The sequence below is a fragment of the Fistularia commersonii genome, chromosome 6 (genome assembly GCF_037954325.1).
Source record: "Fistularia commersonii isolate RoL2024-O1a breed Wild chromosome 6, RoL_Fcom_v1.0, whole genome shotgun sequence".
In the NCBI taxonomy this organism is placed as follows: domain Eukaryota; kingdom Metazoa; phylum Chordata; class Actinopteri; order Syngnathiformes; family Fistulariidae; genus Fistularia; species Fistularia commersonii.
Window position 1 is genome coordinate 16,481,219 of NC_141289.1, and position 25,687 is coordinate 16,506,905.

General features: G+C 39.7%; 1 protein-coding gene across 6 annotated transcripts in view; it reads left to right on the plus strand.

The window, feature by feature from the left end:
- Positions 1–25,687, plus strand: part of LOC147233521 (nck-associated protein 5-like) — a 159,249-nt gene that overhangs the window by 110,933 nt on the left and 22,629 nt on the right. For all 6 annotated transcript variants that reach the window (XM_086148425.1, XM_086148431.1, XM_086148428.1 and 3 more), the window contains 7 exons: positions 3,644–3,823; positions 9,383–9,451; positions 11,685–11,723; positions 11,871–11,990; positions 19,619–19,723; positions 21,252–21,440; positions 21,875–25,455. In XM_086148425.1, the coding sequence (XP_086004551.1) occupies positions 3,644–3,823; positions 9,383–9,451; positions 11,685–11,723; positions 11,871–11,990; positions 19,619–19,723; positions 21,252–21,440; positions 21,875–25,455 (4,283 nt within the window). The remainder of the gene's footprint in view (positions 1–3,643; positions 3,824–9,382; positions 9,452–11,684; positions 11,724–11,870; positions 11,991–19,618; positions 19,724–21,251; positions 21,441–21,874; positions 25,456–25,687) is intronic.

The following is a 25,687-nucleotide window of genomic DNA, read 5'->3' on the forward strand; positions in this document are numbered from 1 at the left end:
TACTTTACCAGAGCTACATGGTCACGTTCCTCAAAACTGACTGCATCACAATCTCACTGTGCATGTATGGAAAATGAATCAGATATGTTCGGAGAATTACCTTTATAATTATGAAAATAAACTATGCCTTTTTAATTGAGTGGTTTTGCATGCATGCATCAATCTCTCGCCCACCTGAAATCTACCAAGATAAATAATGATCAACCAAGCATTCCCTTATAATTGTTAATCATCATCATAATCAATGACAGTGATTCTTATACGATCTGAGTGATATACCTGCCTGTGCTGCTTTTTGTATACATGTAAACAATGATCTTGGCATCGATATGTCATGATCAGGTAGAAAAGTTCATTCTGTCAGGACTTTGATCAGTTGGACTATTTATATTCAGACCAATTATTTCCACAGTCTGTATTTTGGAGTTGTTGAATATAAATGCAACAAAACATTTTATACTTGCTGCGATTTTCAATGTTTGTTGTTTCTATATTCCTCCTAGATAGATAGATAGATAGATAGATAGATAGATAGATAGATAGATAGATAGATAGATAGATAGATAGATAGTGTGCAGAAGAACACAGAGCTGTGGATCTAGAAATGTGAGGAGATAATTAGGTTTAAATGTCTTTACTATATAATGACAATTCCTTGGTCCAGTGATCAGTAGTAGTTTGACATTTTCCAACAGAATAAATATTGAGGGTTATTATGTGATTCCCAGTAGCTGTATAACTTATCACCAACCTTTCCGACATAGCTGCGCTCTGTGTATTCAGCAGACAAACTCAATAACTGGAAAGGGCAGGACAAGGGACAGTGGTGGCTCCCCTTTCCTACTCCAGACTTTCTCTCTGGAGATTATTACAGGGCCCATTAACAGTGTTTGAAAAGCATTCTGTGGAAGTAAACGGCAGAATTCACAGATCCTTGAAAAAAAAAAAAAAACTGGAAAAACTGAAATTGCTTCAAACACTATTACATGATGGAATCAAACAAGATGGAAAAAAAACCTCTATATTTTGCGTAGGATAGATTCGGCAGACAACAAAGCATTTCAAAGGATATAATTTCAGATTTTTGTTCAGAGTGGCAGTTTCTTCTTTGCCAGATTTAAATATAAAAGCTTGTTTCAGCTAACCAACAGCGCCAGTAACCTTGAATGTGTACATCATAATTATCCCAGGTCTGATGATTATCTGTCTTGACTGAAGCGAGATTGAAAAATATAAGAAGTGCTGACTGATATATCATGCATGAACTGCTGAATAACTCATTTACAGAAAGGAGGGTTGCTTCACAACGAGTACATTTCGTAGTTATAATTGCAATCTCCCATTGAGTATGGGGTTATTATAAGTTTTCCTGAGGACGATTTGTTAAATTACATTCAGTTATGCAGAACAGCTGGAAGAAATCATTTGTAATATGTCTGCAAATGACTTTGTTAAGGATTTGCATTCATAATAGATTTATGAAATGCTTTCAATTAAACATAGTAGCTTTTCAAGTTGTGGTCCATATATATATATATATATATATACATATTTATATATATATATATACACGTATATGTATATATATATGTGTGTGTGTGTATATATATATATATATATATGTATATATACTGCTCTAAAAATAAAGGAACACTTGAACAACACAATGTAACTCCAAGTCAATCACACTTCTGTGAAATCATAGTGTCCACTCAGGAAGAAACATAGATTCATTTTGACTTGTTTTAAGGACATTACATCAAAGTTGGATCAGCCTGGAGTTTGTTTTTACACTTTAATTTTGAGTGTGATTCCTAATCCAGACCTCCATGGGTTGATACAATTGATTTCCTTTGATCATTTTTGTGTGATTTTGTTGTCAGCACATTCAACTGTGTAAAGAGCAAAGTATTTCATAAGAATATTTCATTCATTTAGATCTAGGATGTGTTTTTTAAGTGTTCCCTTTATTTTTTTGAGCACACATATATGTGTGTGTGTCCATCCATCCATCTTCCACCGTTTATCCGGGGACGGGTCGCGGGGGCAGTAGCTGGAGCAGTGAGGCTAAGACCTCCCTCTCCCCCGCCACATGGTCCAGCTCTTCTGGGGGGACCCAAAGGCGTCTCTCCAGCGTGTCCTGGATCTGGTCTCCTCCCAGATAGACATACCCGGAATTCCTCCCCCGGGAGGCGCCCAAGAGGCATCCAGGCCAGATGCCTGAGCCACCTCATCTGACCTCTCTTTATGCGGAGGAGCGGCAACTCGACTCCGAGCCTCTCCCGGATGACCGAACTTCTCACCCTATCTCTAAGGGAGAGTCCGGCCACCCAGCGGAGAAAACTCATTTCGTCCGCTTGTATCCGCAATCTCGATCTTTTGGTCACTACCCACAGCTCGTGGCTGTAGGTGAGGGTGTGTGTGTGTCTACCGGTATACATATATACACACACACACATATATGATGTTTTTTGCAGTGTTCCAGCCGTGGAGCTCTAGCTTCTTTGATGGGGTCATAACTGAGTGGTTACATATTATCAAAAAGAGGCCAGTGGAGAGGAAAGATTGTCTTTGTGGATAAAAGATTGCAATTGTTCAGTTTAAATTGGGAATCTTTACTATTTTAACTATCTTATTGGGAAATAATGGATACATTTACCATACCGGGCCTCTTGATTGTTATTCAAATGAAACAGCCAAAGTGGTTTGAAGGAGCAAATCACTTTTTTATTGAAGTGTTCAAAACCCATCAGTATAATCAACCGAGTGTTTTATTTCAAAAGGTTTCCAATATGAAGGTTGAAAACCATATGTTGCGATGGTCTATAGTCAGATTGATGAAAACATCTCTAGGCAGGGCTTCATTTTGGATCCAAGAAATAGTACACATCTTCAAGCTTCATCCACCGCCATATCTTTGTCAAGCTAACTTTAGCATAAAGCATCCTTAAAAACAAAACAAAACAAAGATGTGAGCTGTTGTCACCTGAATAGACACATCATCAAAGTGCATTGACTGAGTATGGGCAGTTCTGAAAAATCAATGATGACTATAATTACAATGAATTGAATGTAGTATAATACATTTTTCTATGGCGGATAGATGTCCAGTTTGTCAGTACGTGCTGTGCCGAGAACTCTCAAGGTTTTCTTTTTGCACCGTTTTCAGGAAGAGTTTTCCAGGAATATTTACTATATAGTTATTACTTGGAGTTGATTGTCACAGATGCCAGGAATTTTTCTGACATATCTGTTGGAAAAAAAGGAACAGAGGGGGGCCGGAAGGCATACTCGGGGTATGGAGGCCAAGTCATCAAGGTCGCTGCTGCTCCTTGGGAAACAAGTAAAACACGATCAGGGATTGAGGGATGTTTTCGAGTGCTGTCGTTGAGGATCCCTTCCCGTCATTCCATCTGCCCATCTGATACCCTCTGTTTTAATGGCTCCTTTCACTTTCTCCTTCCCTCTTATGTCTGCCTTTCACAGCTCTTTACCCATTTTTCATCTCATTTTGGCTTTGGTCATACTTCTCTTTTTTGTTTTTTGATTGCTGTCTCCCCATCTGCTGTAGCTTATCCTTGCCAAATCACCACATTGTTTACTCCGTCTCCAACTAAAACTCCTCTCCTTATCTGTGTCTTAGGAAAAACTCTCGGAGGACGTAAAGAAGCAGCATGAAGACCCCGATGACAGCGGTTCCCCACCGGCCACTCAAAAAGAGCCAGGCCTTGGGATGCTGCCTTGCACTGAACCCGATGCCAGCCAAGCAGAAGAGGAAAAAGACAAAACCAGGCTCCTCCTGGAACGCCTCAAGGCCCTGGAGGTAACGGCTCCACCAGCGCTATTTTTTTTATAGTTGTCGTTTCCTTTGTTGTTTTTCTTTCTCTTTTTCTTCCATGCTTCCAGCCACCTCTGGCTATCCTGCATGGCAAGTTTCTTTGTCTGTCGTAAGCTTTCTTTCTTACTTGTGTCTGAAAGCGTGACAGCTCATCAAACTCTCAAAAGCAAACCCATCCTGCAAGAGTCGCTGAAGGGTCTGCAGGCTACGCTCCAGCTGCGGTTTGTTTTTCTCAGTGATGCTGGATTTGAGGAGCATCTTACCCAGGCAGGAACCCAGCTCCGATGATTTATGCTGATTGTTTCCTGGTGAAGCCACTGGACACACATTCACTCAGCTCTCTTCAGCAATACAGGCACTCAGACTTAATCAAGTTAGGTTTCTAGCCTTACTTACTTATATGTAAGTGGCTCCTTGATGTTGATCAAGTGCTAGACATGTGACATTCAAGTGTCTCCTTAAATTGGGTTCAGGTGGCCAAATGTAGGTGAATAAGAAACAGCAAGTTATTTTTCCGTCTAGAAAAATTATAAGAAATCCACAAAAACAGGCAAACATAGCTATGAGATTATTGACTTTTTCAACGGAACTTGGAAGTTTTTGAACCAACGTATATTTTTACGACTGAATGGGTGACATTCAGATCAATGGGTCAATAAAGGATAAAACAAACTAAAAAAAACTTTGCATATGCCAGTGGTCCGCAACCTTTACCATTCAAAGAGCCATTTGGATCAATTTCCCCAATGTAAAGAAAACAGCGGGAGGCACACAACTCTTTTGAAATTTAAAATGAATTAACACAGCATATAATATTATTAGTTTTTGCCTTTATGCTATGCATAAACATCATTGAGCAACTTCGGGCGGTACTGTGTCGCAGTGATCAGCGTTTTGGCCTCACCGCACAAAGTACCCCGTTTTAATTCCGACGAGGGGACTTTTCTTCGTGGACTTTGCATGTTCTCCCCGTGTCTGCGTGGGTTTTCTACATGTTCTCCAGTTTCCTCCCGCAGTCCAAAAACATGCAGTAAGTTAATTGTAATAAGTGAGTGAATGGTTTTCTGTCGGTATATCCGGCCCAGCGACCGGTCCAGAGTGTACCCTGCCTCTTGCCCCATGATCCCTGGGATAGGCTCCAGCATCCCCCGCGACCCCTGGGTGCAGGGTAAGCAGTAGACGATGGATGGATGGACAGATAAATTGATAAACAACTGCAGAGAAAATGAAATTACTTTTTCACATGCAACAAAACATTTTGAGCTCCGAAAAAAAAGATGTTGGGTTGAAGGTTACTTTTAAGCAAAATAATCAATGTCTATTTGAGTCTGTCTTGTATTTCTGGAAAAAAAAAAAACAAAAAAAAAAACGTAGCTGAATGGCAGCAAACCAAAAATGCCGTCCTTTCTCTGTGTGCTGCTTTCCTCTTACTGTCGCATCTAAAGAGCAACAAAAAGATTTGAAAACCTTTTATTTAGATGTTACAAGATCACCATAACCTTCAAATTACATTTTAAACATGAACAAACAGAAATAAAATACATTTTAACTTAATTATTTTCAAAAGCCACAGGGCGCCGCATCCGAGGGATCAGAGAGTCGCGTGTGGCTCTGCAGCCGTGGGTTACAGACCCCTGGCATTGGCAAAGTTGACGGAAGTTTTATGTTAATCCAATTTCATGGTGTGTCACTCTGTGTGTTTTAATGTTTTTCATGTGTGAATGAGCGAGTGAATGTTTGTTGGTCTCTACGACTGACCGGCGACCACTTCGGGGTGTACCCTGCCTCTCGCCCAATGGCAGGTGTGGTCGGCTCCAGCCACTCTCCCCCTGCGAGCGCAATTGTGGGACAAGTGGACTTGATAATAAATGAATTACCTTCATTTCCAGACTATTTAGGGCACCTTAATATAAGCCACACTGGCTAAAAATAACAAAATAAATATATATATACATATAGAGGCCCCGCTGGTGTCCACATTGTAACATGAGATATTTACACAGAAAATTTTTTTTAAACTTTTAATCAAATACATGGAAGTAATATCCGCAAAAACGTACTGGAAATGCTTTTTGCTGAACAGTGCCTGTAACACAGCTGATGAAAAAGATTGATAATAAATAAAACAGCGAGAAACGTCCATCCATCCATCCATCCATCCATCCATTTTCTATCCCCGTTTTGTCCTGCTCTTCGTCTTCTTCAGTGTCGGAATTGAACGGCCTCAGAATTTCATGGTAATTTCACTAAATGTTTGGGTGACATGAAGCTCGTCAGGCTAAAAAAAATCCATAAATTAGCCGCACTGTTCAAAGTGTGTGAAAAACATAGCGGCTTATTGTCTGGAAATTACAGTCATGAAAGAAAAGACGATGAAATTGAACCCTGAAGAAAAAGGAGGAGAAGTTCAAGAAAGTTAGTGGCTGTTTTGTCCACGATGCATAGCCTACTTTCACATGCATTTTGACACTTCATCAATAGGGTCTGTATAATTTAGATACTTTAATGTCTAATGTTTCTGAAATATATTCACTCTCCTTCCATCATAATAATTCATCTTTTCGGACACAAATAAACCCTAATTACAGTGATGTGGGAGAAATGAATTTCCTGTTGCTCCTCGAGTGTAAGTTATCATCACGGTTTGCCAGGAAGTGCAATCATCATGTCCTAGAGATTCATCTGATGAAGCACATTCCCTAAACAATACATCTTAAACGGCTGTATCAAAACTCAGCCGTCGCGTTTTTCCACCGGGCCGTGTGGAAGATGGATGCAGCTCCGGCCAGTGCGGCGAGAACAAAGTGGAAGTGATATATCACCGCCCTGTGTTGCTCCTAAACTGCGAGGATACTAAGTCAGCTTTGCCCAGCTGTTATTCCTCAAGCTCAACTGATACTGTTTATTTTCTTGACAGGCACACGCTATAACTAGAACCGAAAATAATATATACATTCAAATTTAAGGACAAATTGATAGAGGTTGTGTTTTTGAGTGATGAGGACATTAATTACCAGTGTTTGCAGACAGGATCATTACAGCTGTTCTTTGTGATAAATCTATAGCGGTAATGGCGCTGAAAGAGGTGACATGTTTAATCCAGAAAGGGAGAAAGTATGGACTTGTTGCAGGAAATGAAATCACCAAAGCTTTCAAATTGGATGATCCTTAAAATCCCCATGGTGGTTCAGTTATTTTAATACTTTGACAGATTTTTGAACAATGGAAGAAAAATCTGAACGCCATCCATCATCACGGTGTATTGTGACACTGAGCATGATTTACTTTTAAGACCTCTGGTGAAAAATGAATACGCAGTGGATATTTTCTTTTGTACTTAAAAGAAGTGCGTGAAAAGATTTTGGAATACCAGAATCAAAATATATTTCATTTTTTCTATAACTTCTAAATTCTGGTTACATTTGTATTGTATTTCTTTTCTTTCAGTTTAAAAGGAGGCATTTATTTAAAAGGGAGGGAGTGATTTTTCTCTCTGTCCCCATATGTTGCTGAATAACCCGCAAAGCAGTGACATGTCGACAATTCTTGGCGGGAACCTCATCTCTCTTATTAGGTTTGCAAAAAAAAAAAAACTTGACGGTTTTAAAGCAACACAACTAGCGGAAAAAAAGTTATAATTGTATCATCATTCAAGTTTAAATACAACTAATGACTGCACCCTTTATTTTTGTGACTAATTAAATGATAGTATCCCTGCACTATGTTTCTAGGACCCAGGCTTTTTTTTGTTTCTTTTTTCCTCTATTAACACAACCAGCTGTTAATCTGACCGCAAAGGGATTCAGTAGGGGAAAAAAAAACATTAAAATATCAAAAAAATGTAATGTACATATTTAGAAAGTCACCGTTTTTATTCCGACATGGGACCTTTCTGTGTGGAGTTTGCATGTTGTCCCTGTTTACATGTGTGTGTTTTGTCCAGGCTCTTTGGCCTCTTCTCACAGTCAGTAGGTTAACTGGAGACTAAATTACCCACGTGTGTGAATAAAGGGGGAACGGTTTTATATCTGGTCTCCATATCAACTGGCAACCGGTCCAGTCGCATCGCTGAGTAAAGCTCCGCCACTCCCGCGACCCTGAGGATAAGCGGTTTAGATAATGAATGAACGGATGAATGAATATGTATTTATCACAGTGCTGTCTGTGGAACTTGGAATAGCTTTGCCTTTTAAAGTTTCTAGTCTACATTTAAAGTTTCCAGCTTTAAATTAAGGAATAAATTGTAGTTTAAGGAAAGTGCTGCTATTTGCTAGCTGCCTATTCTGGTTGATTTCCATCATCTGCTATGCTTCAAGAAGCTCTTTCTAGTGCATAAATAAAAACACACACTCACACACACACAGCCCAAATTAATGGTGTGGTCATTAAAGAGGCCCCAGGTCATTACAATGGAAGTGATCTGCTATTATCAATGCAGCATTTGTGTAGCCTTGAGGCAAAGATACAAAACAATTGGAACCACAGCATCATCTACTCTATGCAATAATGTCATAAAAATATTGCTTGGTGTAAAAATGAAAGCTGTTAAATCAGTGTGTCTTATCATAAATGATAAAACTAAAGATGACATTAATTAAGAAGTAAGGTAATAATTTTTACAACCTTTCTGGGCAACAGGGGGGCACGATCAGTGGTAGAGCCACCTCGAATAGATGTGAGAAAAGCGAACTCTTATTTTGCCAAAATTCATGATTATTTTTTTACATGACAGGTAAATGAGTGATTTTAATGTGTAAACTATTTCTTCATCTAAATGTGGCCTTTTAATGTTGTTCAGCTCAGTATTTGGAAGTTCTGACCAAGAATATTTTCAACTTAGGGCAGCTAATTAATAATTTTATTATCATTCTTTGCGTCTTTATTTCCAGGAATAAGGAAATCAGATAAATAAGCTTTTAAAAGGAGCGTACATGCCCATTCACTATATAAAATGCCCTTCACAGACTATTACACATGTTTTATTAATGTCATTTGTCATTCATTATTTCTATATGTGCTAATGTTCAGCACTTTCAGGCTTCCATTGGATACTGTTTGTTAAAATTGGGATGTTTTAGGTTGTAATTATGGATCCCATGTTTTCATCAAGAGATTGCTAGTTTCTACAAAAGGGCAGATGGTGCAAGAAGTCCTGCTGGCTGACAGCTCCTAATATGCTGCCTGTCTCTGACAAATTGGAAACTTCCAGAGATCAATAGGGTGGCACCTCATTGCTTGGCAAGTGAAGGAGATATTCTTATTAGGTTCAAAGTCCAAATGGCTATCTGCCTGGGCAAAGTTCAGTGTCATAACTTCCATCCCCTTGACCTTTTCCTTTCCACTACTTTCTAAATTTTTATTGGCTGTCCTGGATCCTCTGCTGACATCTGACCTTTTCCTCTCTCAGCAGCGGTCGAGCTTAGCTTGATTCTACTACAATTTCCATGTCTGTTGTTTTGTTTTTTTTTCTAAAATCATAATGCTGTTACGGTTCAAACCACGATACAACAACTGACTGAGTGTGTTTTTTTTTTTTTTCTGCAGGAGAAGAACTCTGCCTTGGCCTTGGAGAACGAGAGCCAGAGGGAACAGTATGAACGATGTCTAGATGAGGTTAGAGTGTTTTCCTGCCACATTTCAAGGTTTCCTTTAAGATTTGCCACATATTTGTTCAAAAAGGCCACAGGTGTTCATTTTTTTTTCATGTGACAGACTGACTTGCTCCTTGACTCTCGAGATTCAGTCTTAGGGGGATGCTGCACACCACAGCGGGTTTACCCAAATCTGGCAAGGTGTTTTATATATATTTAGATATAATTTATACTAAATAAAGCCACTTATCTGCATACATCTGCAACGCTAATGCAAATTAAGATCCTAAATTTGTGTAAAAAAAGTGATAATAATGCAATAATGCATTCTAGTATCTAAATATTAATTTTCCCCAAATTAATACAAAAACAAAAAAGAAACCAGTTCAAATTAATCATATTCAATACTTTGACTACCTATCAGATCTTGCCGCAGATCGGCCCACCGGTGTTATTGAGCAGTGGTTTACATCACACTGGTACGTCTTTGCCTTCCGGTTATTTGAGCGCGTGATGAGTGCTGTTCGGAGAACCACATGAGGGGAACGAACCGGACCGGATGCCGTCCCTGCCTGGCCGCTGAATCACCGTGAGTGGGTGACAGAGGGAGCTGCTGCAGGGAAGGAAGTGTCCGGGAGGGACAGGTTGCACAATGTGTCCTGGAACCAATCGGCTCAAGAGACTGACTGAAGCCACCAGAGGCTTGGGGAGGAAGGGAGGGAGGAAAGGGGAACATGGAGAAGATGGAGAATAAGTGGCAAAGAGAATGGAAGGGGAAGAGTTTATTTGCAGAATGGATTCAGAAGGAGATGGATGCATATATAGAGCTACATCTATACTTTTATTGTTATCGATATCTATCTCATTCTTTATATCTACTGATAGATGGATAGCTCTATTATGAGGATATTAATCAGTGCACTATTCAGGTTTTTGTTGTGGTTGTTTGTTGTGGTTGCGGAAAGGGTTTAAGTGAGGAATCGACAAGAAAATGAAAAAAATAATAGTAGTACCGGTAATTCCCTTTCAAGCCACGCATACTAATTTTCTCAAACAATGGCTTGAAATTACAAAAATAAAAAGTTAAGCCATGCTTAATGATACCCATGCTCTTAATTTGTGTGTGTGTTTATTATGTATTTCGCCTCACAAAATAGATACAGTACATTGATATGTTATACTATGATACATTTTAAATGCCGAAACAAATCTCCTAGGTCATCTTTGCGATTAGTTTTCTTTGCAATCATTACAGACCCAAAGCCATCTGCGTGTCCGTATGCTAATTTCCAAAAAGCCCATTTTGCTTAACTACTCCCATGAAAGTCAGCTTTTCTCAGGGTACTCGGCTACTTTACAAGAATCAGAACTGGTTTTGTGGTTCAAGAGACAGGGGCCCATTTCACCATATTTACTCACATCTGAGCTCATCCAATAAACTTGAGCGAAAACACTTGAAAGAGCCGATGTGGCTTCACGGGGCATTAATGAGCAATCGATGGGCCGGTAATCCGAGCCTCTTCTCTATCAGCGCTGTGGTCAGAAGTGCAAATGGGTGAGTCCACGGTACAAGAGTCACATATACCTCTCATACTGCGGTATCTGCACCCTGTGTATCATGAATAAAGTTTTACAATGAAGGGATGTAAAAGAAAGTCATGCTTACACCCAAGAAAGAGAAAATTCAGTCACATTTTGTCCTGCTGTAACACCATAATAGTTGATTGTGTGTAAAATGAGTGAGGAAGTGCTGTGATAATGGGCAAGGGTCTCCTCTACCCACAGGATGAAAAGGGAGAGATTAAAAGCCACAGTCACAGTGAAACTTGATATTAGTATGAAATATAAAAAGTGGAATTAAAGAAACACAAAAAATATGTTAAAATAGTTGCTTTTCAACCCGTACATTTATGTGTTGCTAACGACCAGGAATTAAAACTTGTCAACCCTTCGTCTCTCTTGCTCCGCCTCGCTTTCATCAATAGAAATAAACATCTTGATGATTGGAATTGTACCTGCTTCATTTATGCTACATAAATAATAGAAATTTGGATGGTTTAAATGCAGATCTTGAATTTTCCAAATAAAGCAGTCAGAGGTCTTCCTAACTTACAAAAAAATACCTTTCCATGAACTAGAAAATCAAGATCAACCGGTAAATTCTTGAAAAAAAGCGTCCCGCTATAGGCCTTGCTTATCTAAAAACAAAAAGTAAAATGTACGTCCGCTAACACTTTCGTTCTGTTTCTTTCCAGGTTGCCAATCAGGTTGTGCAAGCACTGCTCACTCAGAAGGTTTGCATCTTATTTCTTCTAAAATCACATTGCTTGCATGAAATCGTCATGTTGGGTTTTCCCGTATTTTGCATATTTTCATTAAACTCACAGTACTACTAAGATTTGCACTTGACAGCTCATCTCGATGTAACCTTTGTCCTTTAGGATTTGAGAGAGGAGTGTCTGAAGTTACGAACTCGGGTCTTTGACCTCGAGCAGCAGAACCGGGCCCTTGGTGTTCTGTTCCAGCAGAGGATCAAGCCCGCCTCTGACTTGCTTCTCCAGGTAGGTTGTCATTAAATGAAGACAAAAATGTATTTATTTTCCTTGAACAGAACAGAACAACTGTCAAGTTAAGATTTTTTTTTTTTTTTTTTTTTTAACTCGCTGGCTTATCTCAACATTACATTCTGTGTTATCCTCTCAATTTTCACAAGCCAGAATCTACTGTCATAAACAAGACACAGGGAGACCTTGGTCAGTGTAGAATGTAAGGCGATTTACAAAAAAAAAGCAGCTCTGAATAGAAATACAGAATAATCCTCCGGTTACCCAAACACTCAAAAATTACCTTCTCGATTATAGATTGTCAATGTTTTATAAAACTAGCGTCCCACAAGAGAAGAAATATATCTGCTCGTCCAAAGATAGGATTCATATCATGACAGATAGTGTCAGAGGATTTCATTTTCAGGCTCATCGATCGAAAAATTCAGTCACAGCACAAAAGAAAGACATTGGCGCAGAGATGAACAGCTGCACTGTAAGAAATGTTTTACTATAAGCCTTATAGTAAAACATTTCTTTAGGCTTCAGATGGGCCGAGCCGATGACGGTTGTTGATCGAGAGTACACGCAGGGAGCGGTATATATGGGGAAAGGACTACAGCTTCTGCCTGCTGTGGAATATTGTGAATAAGGGACGATTTGACGAGGAGACAGAGGGAACAAGAGCAGAGAGAGAAACACAGGGCTTTTGTTCGCAGGAAACTGTATGCAAGCTTTGGAAAGCCCATTCTGAGGATAATTCTCACTAAACAGTGGTTAGGTATCTGGCAGGCCCGGTTTTAAGCAGGCAGGTTTATTTCTGGATTGGATGCAGCTGACAGGATTGGCTCTGCTGTGTCGTCAGCTCATCTCTTTCGGACGCACGCACAAACACACACGCACACACACACACAGTATAATTTCGAGGGGTTGTGGAGTAGAGCATCAGATGCAGATATACAAAATAAAGTATAAAAAAAAAAAATCAGCACAGAAATAATTTAGACCCATGGCCACAATTACCCTCTAGCCTCAAATAATCCACTGTCTGAGCTCATATCAACTTAAAGTTTTAAGTTTTCAGCATTACCTGTACAATATTTGTAATTATACTATCATGCAAAACTTGCCACAATTTACTTGGTTTACCCTTCACTGTATCAGAAAGGCACCAATGTGTGCTACTTCATTGCATTATCCATTTAAAGTCTGGAATATGCTTAATTGTAATTTACTGATATCTAATATAACTAAACAAAACACAGGCTGGACAGAGAGTTGTATTGGCTTCCAAAAAAAATCAGTATATCTGTTGAAGAAAGATGGAGATTGTCACATTGCTTTTTTTTTTAAAATACAGAATTAAAATGTTAAACTTTTGGAAATGGCATTGTTTAGTGATTCAGAATTCTAAATTAACAATTATCATAAATTAAATGAAAATCAAGCTGCCAGAAAGTGTGTTTTATTTGAAAAGTAAGAGTTTGTTTTTTTAATTAAGTTGAATTCAGGGAATTAGCCTAAAATAAGCCAAAAATCAACTGTAAAGTCAGACAGAAATCACCTTCCAGAAATCACAATCCGTCAAACAAGGTCACTGTTTCCCCCCCATTAGTCATTATTGAGTCTCTCATCTTTTGACACCAGATAACCACCACTGTATTTATATTCTCTGCAAACTTCACATTCCAGTCAGTCCTTTCTCTGGAGTGGCTTGAAATTGCCTCACTTCATCTTTGATGCTCTGAGAAACACCAATTTTCCGAAAAGAGTCTGCTTGTGAGCTCCAGTCATTTTAACAGACATGTGAATGTGAGTTTTATCCGTACATTATCAATAATGATACAGTATTCAAAGGCATATGGTCAATGTGGAGTGTAGGCATTAGAGAACTGAGCTAATTGCCAAAGGGTTCATCGCTACTATATAGAAAATAAATACATTAAAAGAAAGAAAGCAGGGGGAGGGAGTTGTCCATCATTAACGAAAAGAGGAAATGGAGCCGTGAGAGTGAAAAAGGAGATGGCAGGCAGGGGTAGATAAGACAAAAGAGGAGCTGAAAATGGAGAGAGATGAGATTGCAGGGAAGTGCTTTGGTGTGAAAGGGCAGATGATAAAAACTATGGGTGAAATAAGAAGAAGCAGAAATGCAGTAAAAGTTCTTGAAAAAGGGAAAGAGGAACGGGAAATAATATGGCTTTGGGTGTGTTATAAAGCTCTCTGTCAGTTGTGGTGCCATTATAAGACCATTGTCAAGTGAAACTGCAATATAAAAGGCTTGAAAGGGGATACTGATGATTCGACTGCAGGGACCAAGGGGGTGCAATCTAGCTGACGACATGAATTAGAGCCTTTAGAAATATGATGGAGCCGTGTCTCATTGGCATTCAGCCCGTCTCAGTGCAATGTGTTTTTCTTTCTCTTCAAATGGGATTCTGCCGAAAAAAAAAGCTTAATGCAAGTCTGAAATTCTGTATCAGTCTGTAACCTATGTGTAGCAGGCGGGTGAAACAAAATAATCACATATCGTGCACGTGTTGTAGATGGATTCGGCACTGCATAGGTGAGGGTATTGAATTTGAATCCGACCTGAGCTGCGCGTCAACATTTTACCACGCTATGTTTTTGCATTAATGCCTCTCAAAATGGGACTAGATTATGACATACTTTCTTGGCATTTTAAAACCCAGACAACGATTCTGTGTTTATGGCTATATTTCATTATTTCATACATACATTTCATACATATCATACATTTATATCAGTCAGGAATATGAACATAATCTTCTGTCATGCCAGAGATGTCTTTATCATACATGTTGCCAACCCATGTATTATAGAATCTTACAGATATGACTAATGGTTCATAAAACAGCACAACAAAGTTGGTCATTCTCGTTTTAGAAACAACATTGTCATATCAATACTTTAAAAGTGAAAGAATGGAATCGATTCTTTTACAGTCTTAAATATTGTGGGATCAATATTTTCTAATCAAAGAGTCTGAAGGAGGCTCGTTGATTGATTGTGTGTCATCACATTTCAGGAATTTATAAGAAATTTTCATAAATATAGTCATTAAGTCATTAGGATCGCGTCTGGCCCATGGGCACAAAATGAAGACACCTCTTTATTCAGATGTCTTCAACAACCAAATTTCATCAAAAATATCTGTAAGTATACATTTACATACTTGGTGAGAGGAGAGCTATGCTGTGATGCGATGCTGATATTTTGACTATGATTATTTCAAATATCAGAAGCAAAGATAAGTACAAATTGTTTGAAATTGGCCATAAGTTAGTTGAAAAAATACCAAGAAACTGTTAAAATGACCTCACAATGATAATAAAAAAAAAAAGCCTGCATAATCAATAGCTGTAAGGCTATTGGCTTCTCTGGCGTTTTATTTTTATTTTATTTTTTCGCTTGTTTGTGTTTTTATGTTTATTGAATGAAGATATGCAAGGGGACAGAATAAGGTGCAGTTTCCCATCAGTGATCCATCTGTGCTTGTCAAAAGTTCAAAATCTTTCTCACAATATTTAGAATGTGGTTGTGAAAAGCAGCACAGAGTTACCTTTTTTTTTGTCTCCCTTGCCTCGACCAGATTGACTCTTAATCACCAGATGAGTACGCACTTTGCAATCGACCATAAACCTTTTGCTTATCAGTAATTCAATGTTGCCAAGTTCCCTTTGGGTATCTTAAGTTTTCTACAATTTTGTCAGTTGCCTCTCCAGTTCAGCATCTTTATCGCTAAACCAGTTGAAAAATACCACATATTCATTTCGGAAAATATCTGACCTTAACTTTAACAAACCTAAAACATTTGCCAATGAGGGAAAAACAACAAGTAGGCAGCTCCAACCACTATCACTGTTTACGAAATATGACAGGGAAGTGGCTACCGAGTCGCTCACTAATGGGACAAATATTTGGTGTTTCCTGAGCAACATCAAGACTACGTAGGACACAGCATGACCTCATTACTGCCCGTGCTGCTTTGCAGTTTATTCAGTCAGATATCTACTGCTGCCGTGGCTAGCACCCGGTAGGTTGCTCAGCATGAGCGGTTTGACAGCGCCCTTTTGAAACATATCACTTTCAGGAATAATCAAATTTTAGTAACAAAATTTAAAGTGGGAGCTTTGAGACATTGCATTACTATCTGTGAAGACGGCTCAGCAGTTGAGATATAGGAACGCGCTCACACAGATTGGTTGGACCCTAAACAGTGGATTTGCAAGTTGGCCTGTTCTTTAATGCAGCTTGTCGATCTGATGCGGTGTCTGTGTAAGATGTCACATCCAATTTTTTTTTGTTGTTGTTATTATTTTTTATTCTAATCTGCCTATTGCTTCTCCTCTGGGCTGACATTTATTATCTTGAATTATGACATTTATAGGAATGCAAAAAGTTCCCCTTTGAGCACTAATACTGGGGGATGCTTTGCTCACACACATGTGCATTCTCCACAAAAAAAGAAGTGGTACGTTGCCTTGGTCATATTTGGTTTAGTATTCTTTTTGCTAAGTTTCACCTTTAAGTAAAAATGAAAGTACCTGAAAAACATTAAGAAATTACATAATAATAAAAAACCTATAAAAGCTTCTAATCATTAATGTCATACATTTAAAGGTCAGATCAGTAACGCAGTGTCCAATTTATTGCAATGATATACCTGTGAAAAGCTCATTATGCAGTTTAAAGTCGAAGGATTAAAGTGTTCCAATGAGCTGGCCTTCTTGGGCTACTAGTATACAGGACTGTCTCAGAAAATTAGAACATTATGATTAAGTTCTTTATCTTCTGTAATGCTATTAAAAGAACAAAAAAATACTTTTTCATGATATTCTAATATTTTGAGGTAGGATTTTTGAGTTTTCTTAAGATGTAAGCCATAATCAGCAATATTAAAATAATAAAAGGCTTGCAATATTTCAGTTGTAATGAATCCAGAATGTATGACATTTTTTGTTTTTGCAACTGCATTACAGAAGATAAAGAACTTTATCACAATATTCTAATTTTCTGAGACAGTCCTGTATATGTACTATAGTTTTTTTCATAGCCTGATTCCGAGCAAAAAAAAAAAAAAAACCTCTCATAATATATCAGTTTTGCAAGCATTGGTGAATATATCATAGCTGACACATCTGACTTTGACTGTGTCCTTGAACCTCAAAAACTTTAGAATCTATGCAGCTTGTCATCTACCCTTCTCTACGCTATCTCCCCCTGTGACCCTGTGACACTATTGACTGAATGCTTGATGAGGATGCTGAGGAGGTGAAATTCAGCACCGTATGATAAGATCAGAGGCCACCGTGACACACCCGAGCCCCGTGGCCAGCGACGAGGCCACAGATGCAGCATCGGACCGTTAGAATTAAAACGATTTAAGGACCGTAGAGCTCCAACACATTTAATTGTATGATGTGTTAAGCTCTCCAATGAAAGATCAAATGCATAAAAAGACATGTAGACATCAATATTTATGAGTTTGAAATGGTTTTCAAATTGTAAAACCTCCTGACAATCCAAAACTCAGATAGCAATGGCAACAAACTAACAAAATATTTGAACCGGATAAATGGAGAGCGGCAGCCTCAGCCCTCCTGATGGGCTGCCTGACCGTCATCTCCGGCTTGGTGTGGAAAATTTCTATGGGAAGAAAAATTATGATAATAACGTTTTGCCGGCAGCTTGATGTGGGAACAGCCCTATCACTGCCTGCAGAACTGTCCACAAGCTACTTGGTGCCGCCATAATGACTGGACACTTTTCTCCTCTGATTGGAAAAAACAACAACAAAACAAATGCCTGTGGAGGCATTGATCCATTCTGTCAATATATCTTGCAAAAATCTGATTCATTTTCTACTAAGTGTTTACTAATCAATGGCAGAGTTTGCCGCTAAAATATTTGGCAGAAATGTATATGATTTATATGTTTTCTGATTGCAATTCAAATTTCAATTCAAAGTACTTCATTTGTCTTCTGGGGGGCAAATGGGAAAGTCATATTAAGACGCTTATTGGTTGGATTTGAGTTTGTAGTTTTTATTGTTGACCGTGTTAGAGGAAGACCAAAAAGAAGAGGTATGGATTGAGTGCAAGAGGACATGAAATTAGTTGGCGTTAGAGAAGCAGATTCAGAAAAGAGGATCAGGTGGAAGAAGACGAGTCGCTGTGGCGACTCCTGAAGGGAGCAGCTGGTAGAAAAAAGAGATTTAGTGCTTGCTGACTGGGTTGTCAAGGTTCTGAAAATTTCCCGACAATTTCTCCTTCATTTTAACTCTCATGAGGAGTATTTTTTTCTGCATTTTTCAGATGTATTTTGCTTTCTGTAATTCTGGGACTTTTAACCGTAAGGGGATTTGAATCTGTTTTTTTTTTTTTTTTCACAGTATTTTGTCCATCTGGTTGCAAATCTTTGAAACATCGTGTTAAAAATATTACTCAAGTACATGTGAAATGACTAGTTATTTTCAACAATAAATAATTTAGTAGCTGCTACCTCTGGGTTTATGCCAAAAAAACAAAAATAAATGAAAAAAATGCTTTGACTTTCAATGTTTTTTTGGAGGTTTTAGAGCAAAACATGGGATGCATGTTATGGCTACAGGCAACATGATGCAGGTTGTTTGTTCTTATGAGACCAAAAAACCAATTAAATTTGGGGATAATTAGGAGCTGCTTGTTTGAGCTCAATGAAAATGTTCAGAGGACGTCCACCACAACAGATACAGTCAATTACAAGTCAGCCAGATGTTTGACAGAACAAAATCATTCTTGTTCTGATGGGAAATTGGAGAGACTGGATTTCACAGCTTCCTCCTTATTTGTTTGAGGTGACTTTGTTTCTGATCTGTCTTTTTTTGAAAGCAAACAATTTATTTTGTCTGAAACTGAAACTGAAACCTATCAAGGCTCAGGAATTCATCCAAAAACCAAAATCTTTGTTTGCTGAATAAGACTTAGCTTTACCCTTGGCAGGAAATTAAGCCCAAGATCAAATGTTTTGTTCCACCATATTTCCAGCTGAATTAATTTGAGCACAGAGAACCCAGTGTAATTAAGTCTGAGATTAATACATGGAGATGTATTTGCCTTTGAATCCTTCTCGTCCCTCTTAAGCATAAGAGCTAAATAACAGAGGAGGCTGCAGACAAACATATGAATTAAAAAAAAAATCAAAGGAATCCCTTACTCCCTCATGCAATTATTTCTTTTTCACATTTCCCTCTTGATGACATTAATGACTTTGAGCGAGAAGTGTGAATCCAGGCTCTGTGTGGCACCAGTGGAAAAACTCTAATGGATGCTTATAATACTCTTTCAAAGGTTGCGAAATAACGCCAGAAACTGCTTTTCTGCTACTATTTTTTTGGACAACTTTTTGGTACATTTGGTTAGAGGGTTCACTCGGCTGCTAAAACATAGCAGGCGCTCTTCTTCACATTTGAAACAACAGTTCGGTAATTAGAAGTTTAAAGATGAAACATAGATTATGGTGTTTACTGCCCAATTGATAAAGGGGAGGAAAAGAAATTCCCACTCATTATGTTGTTGTTTTCCACCTTCTGTAAAGCCTCGATAGCAAATAAGTCAACGGTGCCCGTCCTTCATCGTTTCTTTCAGAAACTCCATTCTCGTATCATGGATTTGTCTGCGGCAGATTTGCTCTTGGAACCAGAGAGGAGCAAGACCTTCTTACTTTCCAGAAATACGGACTCTCCATCTAATGTAAGCTTAATGTGGTATGCAAGTTCTCTATGAATGTACTGTACGCTCAACCTCAGCCCAGCTCAAGAAATCATTAGAAGATATTAAACTACAGACCCTCCTATCTGAGGGCTTGACCCCTCGTCTCCTCCCAGCAGGAAGGGCTGGCTGTATCACATCGCGCTAAGAGGAATAAATTCCTGTCATATTACCAGAAAACCATCGATTGAGACCCATCGTCAGTAAAAATGACTCCATCGGACAGTGTGGTACATTAGTAATCCTATGTATTATGCATTAAGGACTTGAAATTAGTTTCTGCTATTCTTTTATCCTCTTATCCCTCTGAGAAAGCCACCTGATAAGATCTAATATGTAATAAGAGTAGTGAAAGAGTGAGCAAATGAAAAAATAATGACCAAGATGTGAATTATAAATGATCCTCTTATCAAACATGTTAAGAAACCTTTTAACAGTTTGTGTTAAGTGACTTAGACAATTGACACTATAAAATGACAGTATCCTTTTTTATCTCACCCACCAACATAAACCGATTGCAGAATGGCTTTACATAGATTACCACTTTTTTTTTTCTTCTGTTTTTACTCGTTACATTAAAGTGATTGACTTCATTCATTCCTTTTTGTTGTAAATTGAATATTTATATCATCACATGTAATATTAATTAACAAGAATATGTTATTGTAAATATTACAACATAGTTTTGTGGTCTGTCGAAACTGTTGACCATCTTTCACCACCAAAGGACCCTTCTCGGGATGCTCGGTGATTGGAACATTTTAAGTTAACGTGTACCACTACAAGAATTTGAAAACATTTTACCGTTCTTCATTATGTTCATGATGGTAACAGACCGTCGAAGATACTCTCCTCTTCTCTGGTACATCAGGGAACTCAAGATTATAAATGGCAAGCAATAGAATCACGAGTTTAACACCATCAAAAGTCATTAAATATATATTCCAGCGGTCTTGTGTGAATGGTGTGACACCTGCATTTCCCCACAATATGAATTAATGATGTGAAATGATAAGATATTTTGATATGAAATTCATGTTTGAACTGCCAGGTGAAGCTATTTCACAGTATCACAGCGGGTAATGGGTTCTAATGAAACAACAAATGAAGCGTTCATTATTATTATTTGCATTTAATCACCGGCGTAATTTGGTATCTTGGAATCATTTGACGGATTTACCACAATTAGACGATATATTTAGCTCAGGATTTTCACAGTTGAACCCACAACTGACTGAAGCATTCAGTCTGTGTTTTTGACAGGAAGGTGTTCTAGTGCTGTATTTGCTTCACGCTGTACTATCAGGATAATTTCATGCGGGCAAATTTCCCCCCAAATTGGCATCTAACTTTAAATTTTCTCCGCCTCATATTATTTTCATGTAATCACTTTGATCTATCGCAGCCTTGCCAGCAAGCAGATTTCCCAGGCACAATTTTGTAATCTCAAAAAAACAGATGAAATGGTTTTAGTAAAGCTCATGAAATATCTCTTCTCTCTATGTGATAGGAGGTTCAGTCAAATGGAAAGGCAGGGCTCCCTGTCACCAAATGTCTAAGCCAGCTGAGTCTGACGGCACCAGTGCCAGTTTACCCACGCAGCAGCTGTAGCAGTAGTGAGTTGTCGCTGTCAAGTGCATGCAGTGAATTCTCCAGCGGCTCATACACCTGGAATGATGGACGATCCAGTGGTAAAATGGTAAGCCCGACTCTATAATCCCTGGCAGTAATTCCTTAGAGCATTAATGGAAAGGCAAAAAGGCTTTACATTGGTGTGTGGGGCTACATGATTCTTAATGTATCTGATTAAAAACACAGATTCTGGGTCAGTAAACCACAAAAAAATGGCTAGAAATTTTACAGTTCTTTAGGATAATGTTCTTTTGGATAAAGGGGTGATGATTCCACATTTGGCCTTTTGTTTTACCATAACATAACATACCAGAACAATTCATTTCTTCACCTGATACATATTTAGTTCACTGGTACATATTATTAGTTTTTGTCGCAGAAATGTACCAGTGATGCTAATGTCCAGTCATCTCTATTATTTTGCTCTCCCAAGTTTGGATCGATGCCTACCCCGTGTGGTATAAATTCAGTGTAAAAGGTAATATTTTCTTTTCCTTGCAGTCATCGCTAACATGGGAAAAGAGGCTTAGTTTAGGGTCATCAGCACCTAGCAACATCTGTGCTCCCCCAGAGGAACAACAGCCCACGAGACGCAAGGAGACCAACATACTAGAAGGGCTGAGAAAACTCCAGAGGAGGAAGTACAGATCCTCATCTTCATCCAGGGTCTCCAAATCAGGATACAAAGACTGCATGAACTCCAATGAAGGCATCTACTCGCTTGGTATCAAGAGTAGCAGTAAAGGGGTGTCAAAACCCACTCATGTTGGTAGAATTTCAGTTGTTGGTAGTAAGAAGATCTCTTATGACTCTGACGATGCAGATGATGAACTGGCTCATTCCAGTCATGCGGATAATATTCCCACGAAAGATAGCTGGGTTTACTGCAAGAGGCTCTCCCACAGCATCTCAGACAGTTTGTGTAGCTGGGATGGCATCCAGGACAGTGGAGGCGGGGGTGACAATACCACTGCAAAACCTTCTACTGGCTACGACTCAAAGGAGCGTCCTGAGAAACTTGTGAGTTTCATCAACAGTTTTCTCCCTGAAGGAGGGCGGCCATCAGCTTTCAGTAAGCCATCTGCGGTGCAGTTCACTCCTACGGATCAAGAGGTTTCCAACCCTCTCTCTGACATGGATGATGCTGAGGAACTCAACTCAGAGTCCAGTGACATCCCAATTCCCTTTAACCAGCCAGCAGAAGAAGCCAAAGGGGATCCCAATAGACTCTCCAGAAATGTCTCCAAGTTGCTTGTACATCAGCGCCTGAAAAGGGACCATGGACGCACCCAGTCTGCAGATGGGAGACCGCGGCCTTTTAGCCTTATTAAGGAACCTAAAGGATCCAAGGGTAGTCAGTCAGAGGAGAGCATCTTAGCAATATTTGATGCAGAGGGGGAGCCTATTGAACTATGTGCTCAGAAGTTTGCAGCAAGTGCTCAACATCAAAATGGCATTCCAGGCAGCAAAATTTTGCCTGACTACACTGAACCTGTGCCCCAGGAGAGGCCAACGAGGCAAAAATCTGCAAATGCAAGAAACTACACAGCTCTTGAATCTCCAGAGAAGCCATCAGAATATCAGCTCAGAAAAACAAGCAATAGCAGGGGGAGCAGTGCAGAGAGGCTTTCGATGCAGTTAACTCCACAAAGGAAACTTATCAAACCACCAACCAGTCGATCCAGCAAAGGTCATTCCATCCCTCCTTTGAATGATTCTCCAGGTCCAAAGTCAAGTAATTCAAAAATACCCGGTCGTAATAAAGCCTCGGGATCTCCTCTGAGATTGTCCAAGGCACCCGCCGCTGACCCTGGGAACGATGTCAACTCAGGACCTTCCAGTCAGGAGAAATTCCCCTCCTCTCCAACGGCAAAAATGTCCAGGTTCATTAAAAACTCACAGAGCCCGAAGGTGGTAAACTCAAAGCTGCCCAACAGGGCAGAATGGACTAAGGGCTCCTGTGGCAGTTCCCCGCAACTCTCAAGGAGGCATTTGGATTATGCTGACAATGGTGAACTGCCAACCAGAGACAAACACTGTGAAACCATCAAAAGTAAACTCAGGTCACCTTCCCCTCCCCCTCCCCCAGGCCGCACCACCTCTTTACTGATCAGACCAAATTATGAAGGGTCGCCTCAAGCACATAAACCGGGGATGGCTCAAACATCCATAACAACCACTGTGAGGGGCCCTCCCCCAAGTTACCACACCTCACTTCAACCAAATATGCAAGCTACTCTACCCATCAAGGACAAAGACAGTTTAGACCTGAATACAGGCTATGGGACTGTACTTTCACCTCAAACACTGGTTGACAAAACCAGTCAGCACCTTCAAAAGTCCCCTGCCATGACTCAAACACCCACTCGAGGCACTTCAAAGCGGACAACCATGAAAGACTACCTCCCTTCTTCAAACTCAGGGTGTGCTGCAGATCATGAAAATGCACCTAAAAGCTCAAAGAATGTCCCTCCTCCATACAGTGCCCTCAGAGGGTCTTCACTTCAAACCTCATTTTCAAGTAAGAGAGGCTCCACCCAAGAAAATGCCCATCAATCAGTACACAAGACCTCTATCAGTTTACCTACAGCACTTCAGGATAACCCTCAAGTTACAGATGAGCCACAACAGCACAGTAAAGAGGTAGTTAGCTCACCAAGTTCAGTTTTGACATCCCCGAACTCAGCAGATAAAGCCTCAAAGACTCGCATCCCAATGGGATTCAAAGCATTTTTAAAATCCCCCCCGAGCCATAAACCTCCTCCCCCTATACCAGACAAGCATGAGAAAGACCATATCAACTTGGTTTCGAAGGAGACTTCAAATACCTCTACTCAGTGTGACAGCTTGCACCCCGCGTATAGTATTGACGCATCATCCAAGGTGTCCAATACAGAGGTTAAAGGTGAGGTTCAGTGTCGGGCAACGGAAGAGGTGGTAAATGCTGCTGTGTCATCAGAGGAGCGGGGTGCCGGCGATAAAGGGAAAAGAAATAGTCAACTTTTTGCAAGATCTATATCCGTTACTACCAAACCACATCTCAAGCCAGCCCTTGGGATGAATGGGGCCAAAGCCCGAAGCCAGAGTTTCAGCACCAATTATATCGAAAAACCCAACATCAATGTTTCGGACGGACCGGGAAAAATCAGAACTCAGATCATCACCAATTCAGGGGAAAGGGGGAACTCTCTGTCAAGACAGAGTTCTTTGGAGGTACCAAGTGTTGGATTAGCTGACAGTCCTGTCCATTCTCCTAGGACACGGTTAAGCCACTATGGAGGCATGACATGTTCAAATAATCAAAATGTACTGCCAGAGAAACCGACTAAATGCAACACCAAAGGTGAGGGCTCAAAGGCCACAGTGAAGGGGGAGGCAGTCACTTCACCGTCTCAAAAGGACGGGCGTGGCTTACCAATCAGTGATAGGATTGATTCGAATAACATCCGCAAGCCAGTAAAAGTTGTCCCGCATTCCCAAATTCAGCCTCAATCGTCTTGTAACTATAGCTCAAACAGTGCATTGCGGGAGACAGGAGACAAAGCAAACGCCCCTAACGAGCCGGAGTTTAACATAAAAACCCAAACAGATCTTCCAAACAAAATCCCGGATTCCGATGATAAAAAAATGAGTCCTACGGCCTGCTCTATCGAGGAGAAAGTCATGATGGGAATCGAAGAAAATTTGCAAAAATGTCAAGAACAAGAGAAAGTAGCCGCCAGCGAGGCTAAACAGAAGACCGTTCCCTCTCTGGCGAACTGGTTTGGATTCCGTAAGAGCAAGCTCCCAGCCTTATCTGGCAAAAAAGCAGACTCCCCCAAAGGAAAAGAGGAGAAAAAAGAGTTGAAAATTGCATCAGTGCTTGGTAACAAACAGGTCAAGACTGACAAGAAGAAAGATAAGAAGAAAAACGACGTCCAGCAGAAAGACTGTCAGGATGCACATAATCTGTCTGATATGAACAATAAGTTGAGTTCCATCATGGACCACTGCAACAATCAAATGGGTCAGATTGCCACTCAGATTCAATGCACAACAGCATTAATGGGCAAAGACCAGTTTGTGAAAGAGCTTCTTGGCAGGTGAGTAAAACAACATGTCTTTTTCATCACGACAATGAATCACCTATGATTGATTTCACTACTATAACAATTATGTTCTGTCAGTGAGCCATTGTTATTTGAATTCAAACTGACATGTTCAGAGGAAGTGTCAAACACAGAGCGGCTGTCTTTGACTCCACTCTAGTGAGCATAAGCAATTGTTGGACCAGCATTGATAAACAGTCCACAGCATATTGAACGAATCCACAAA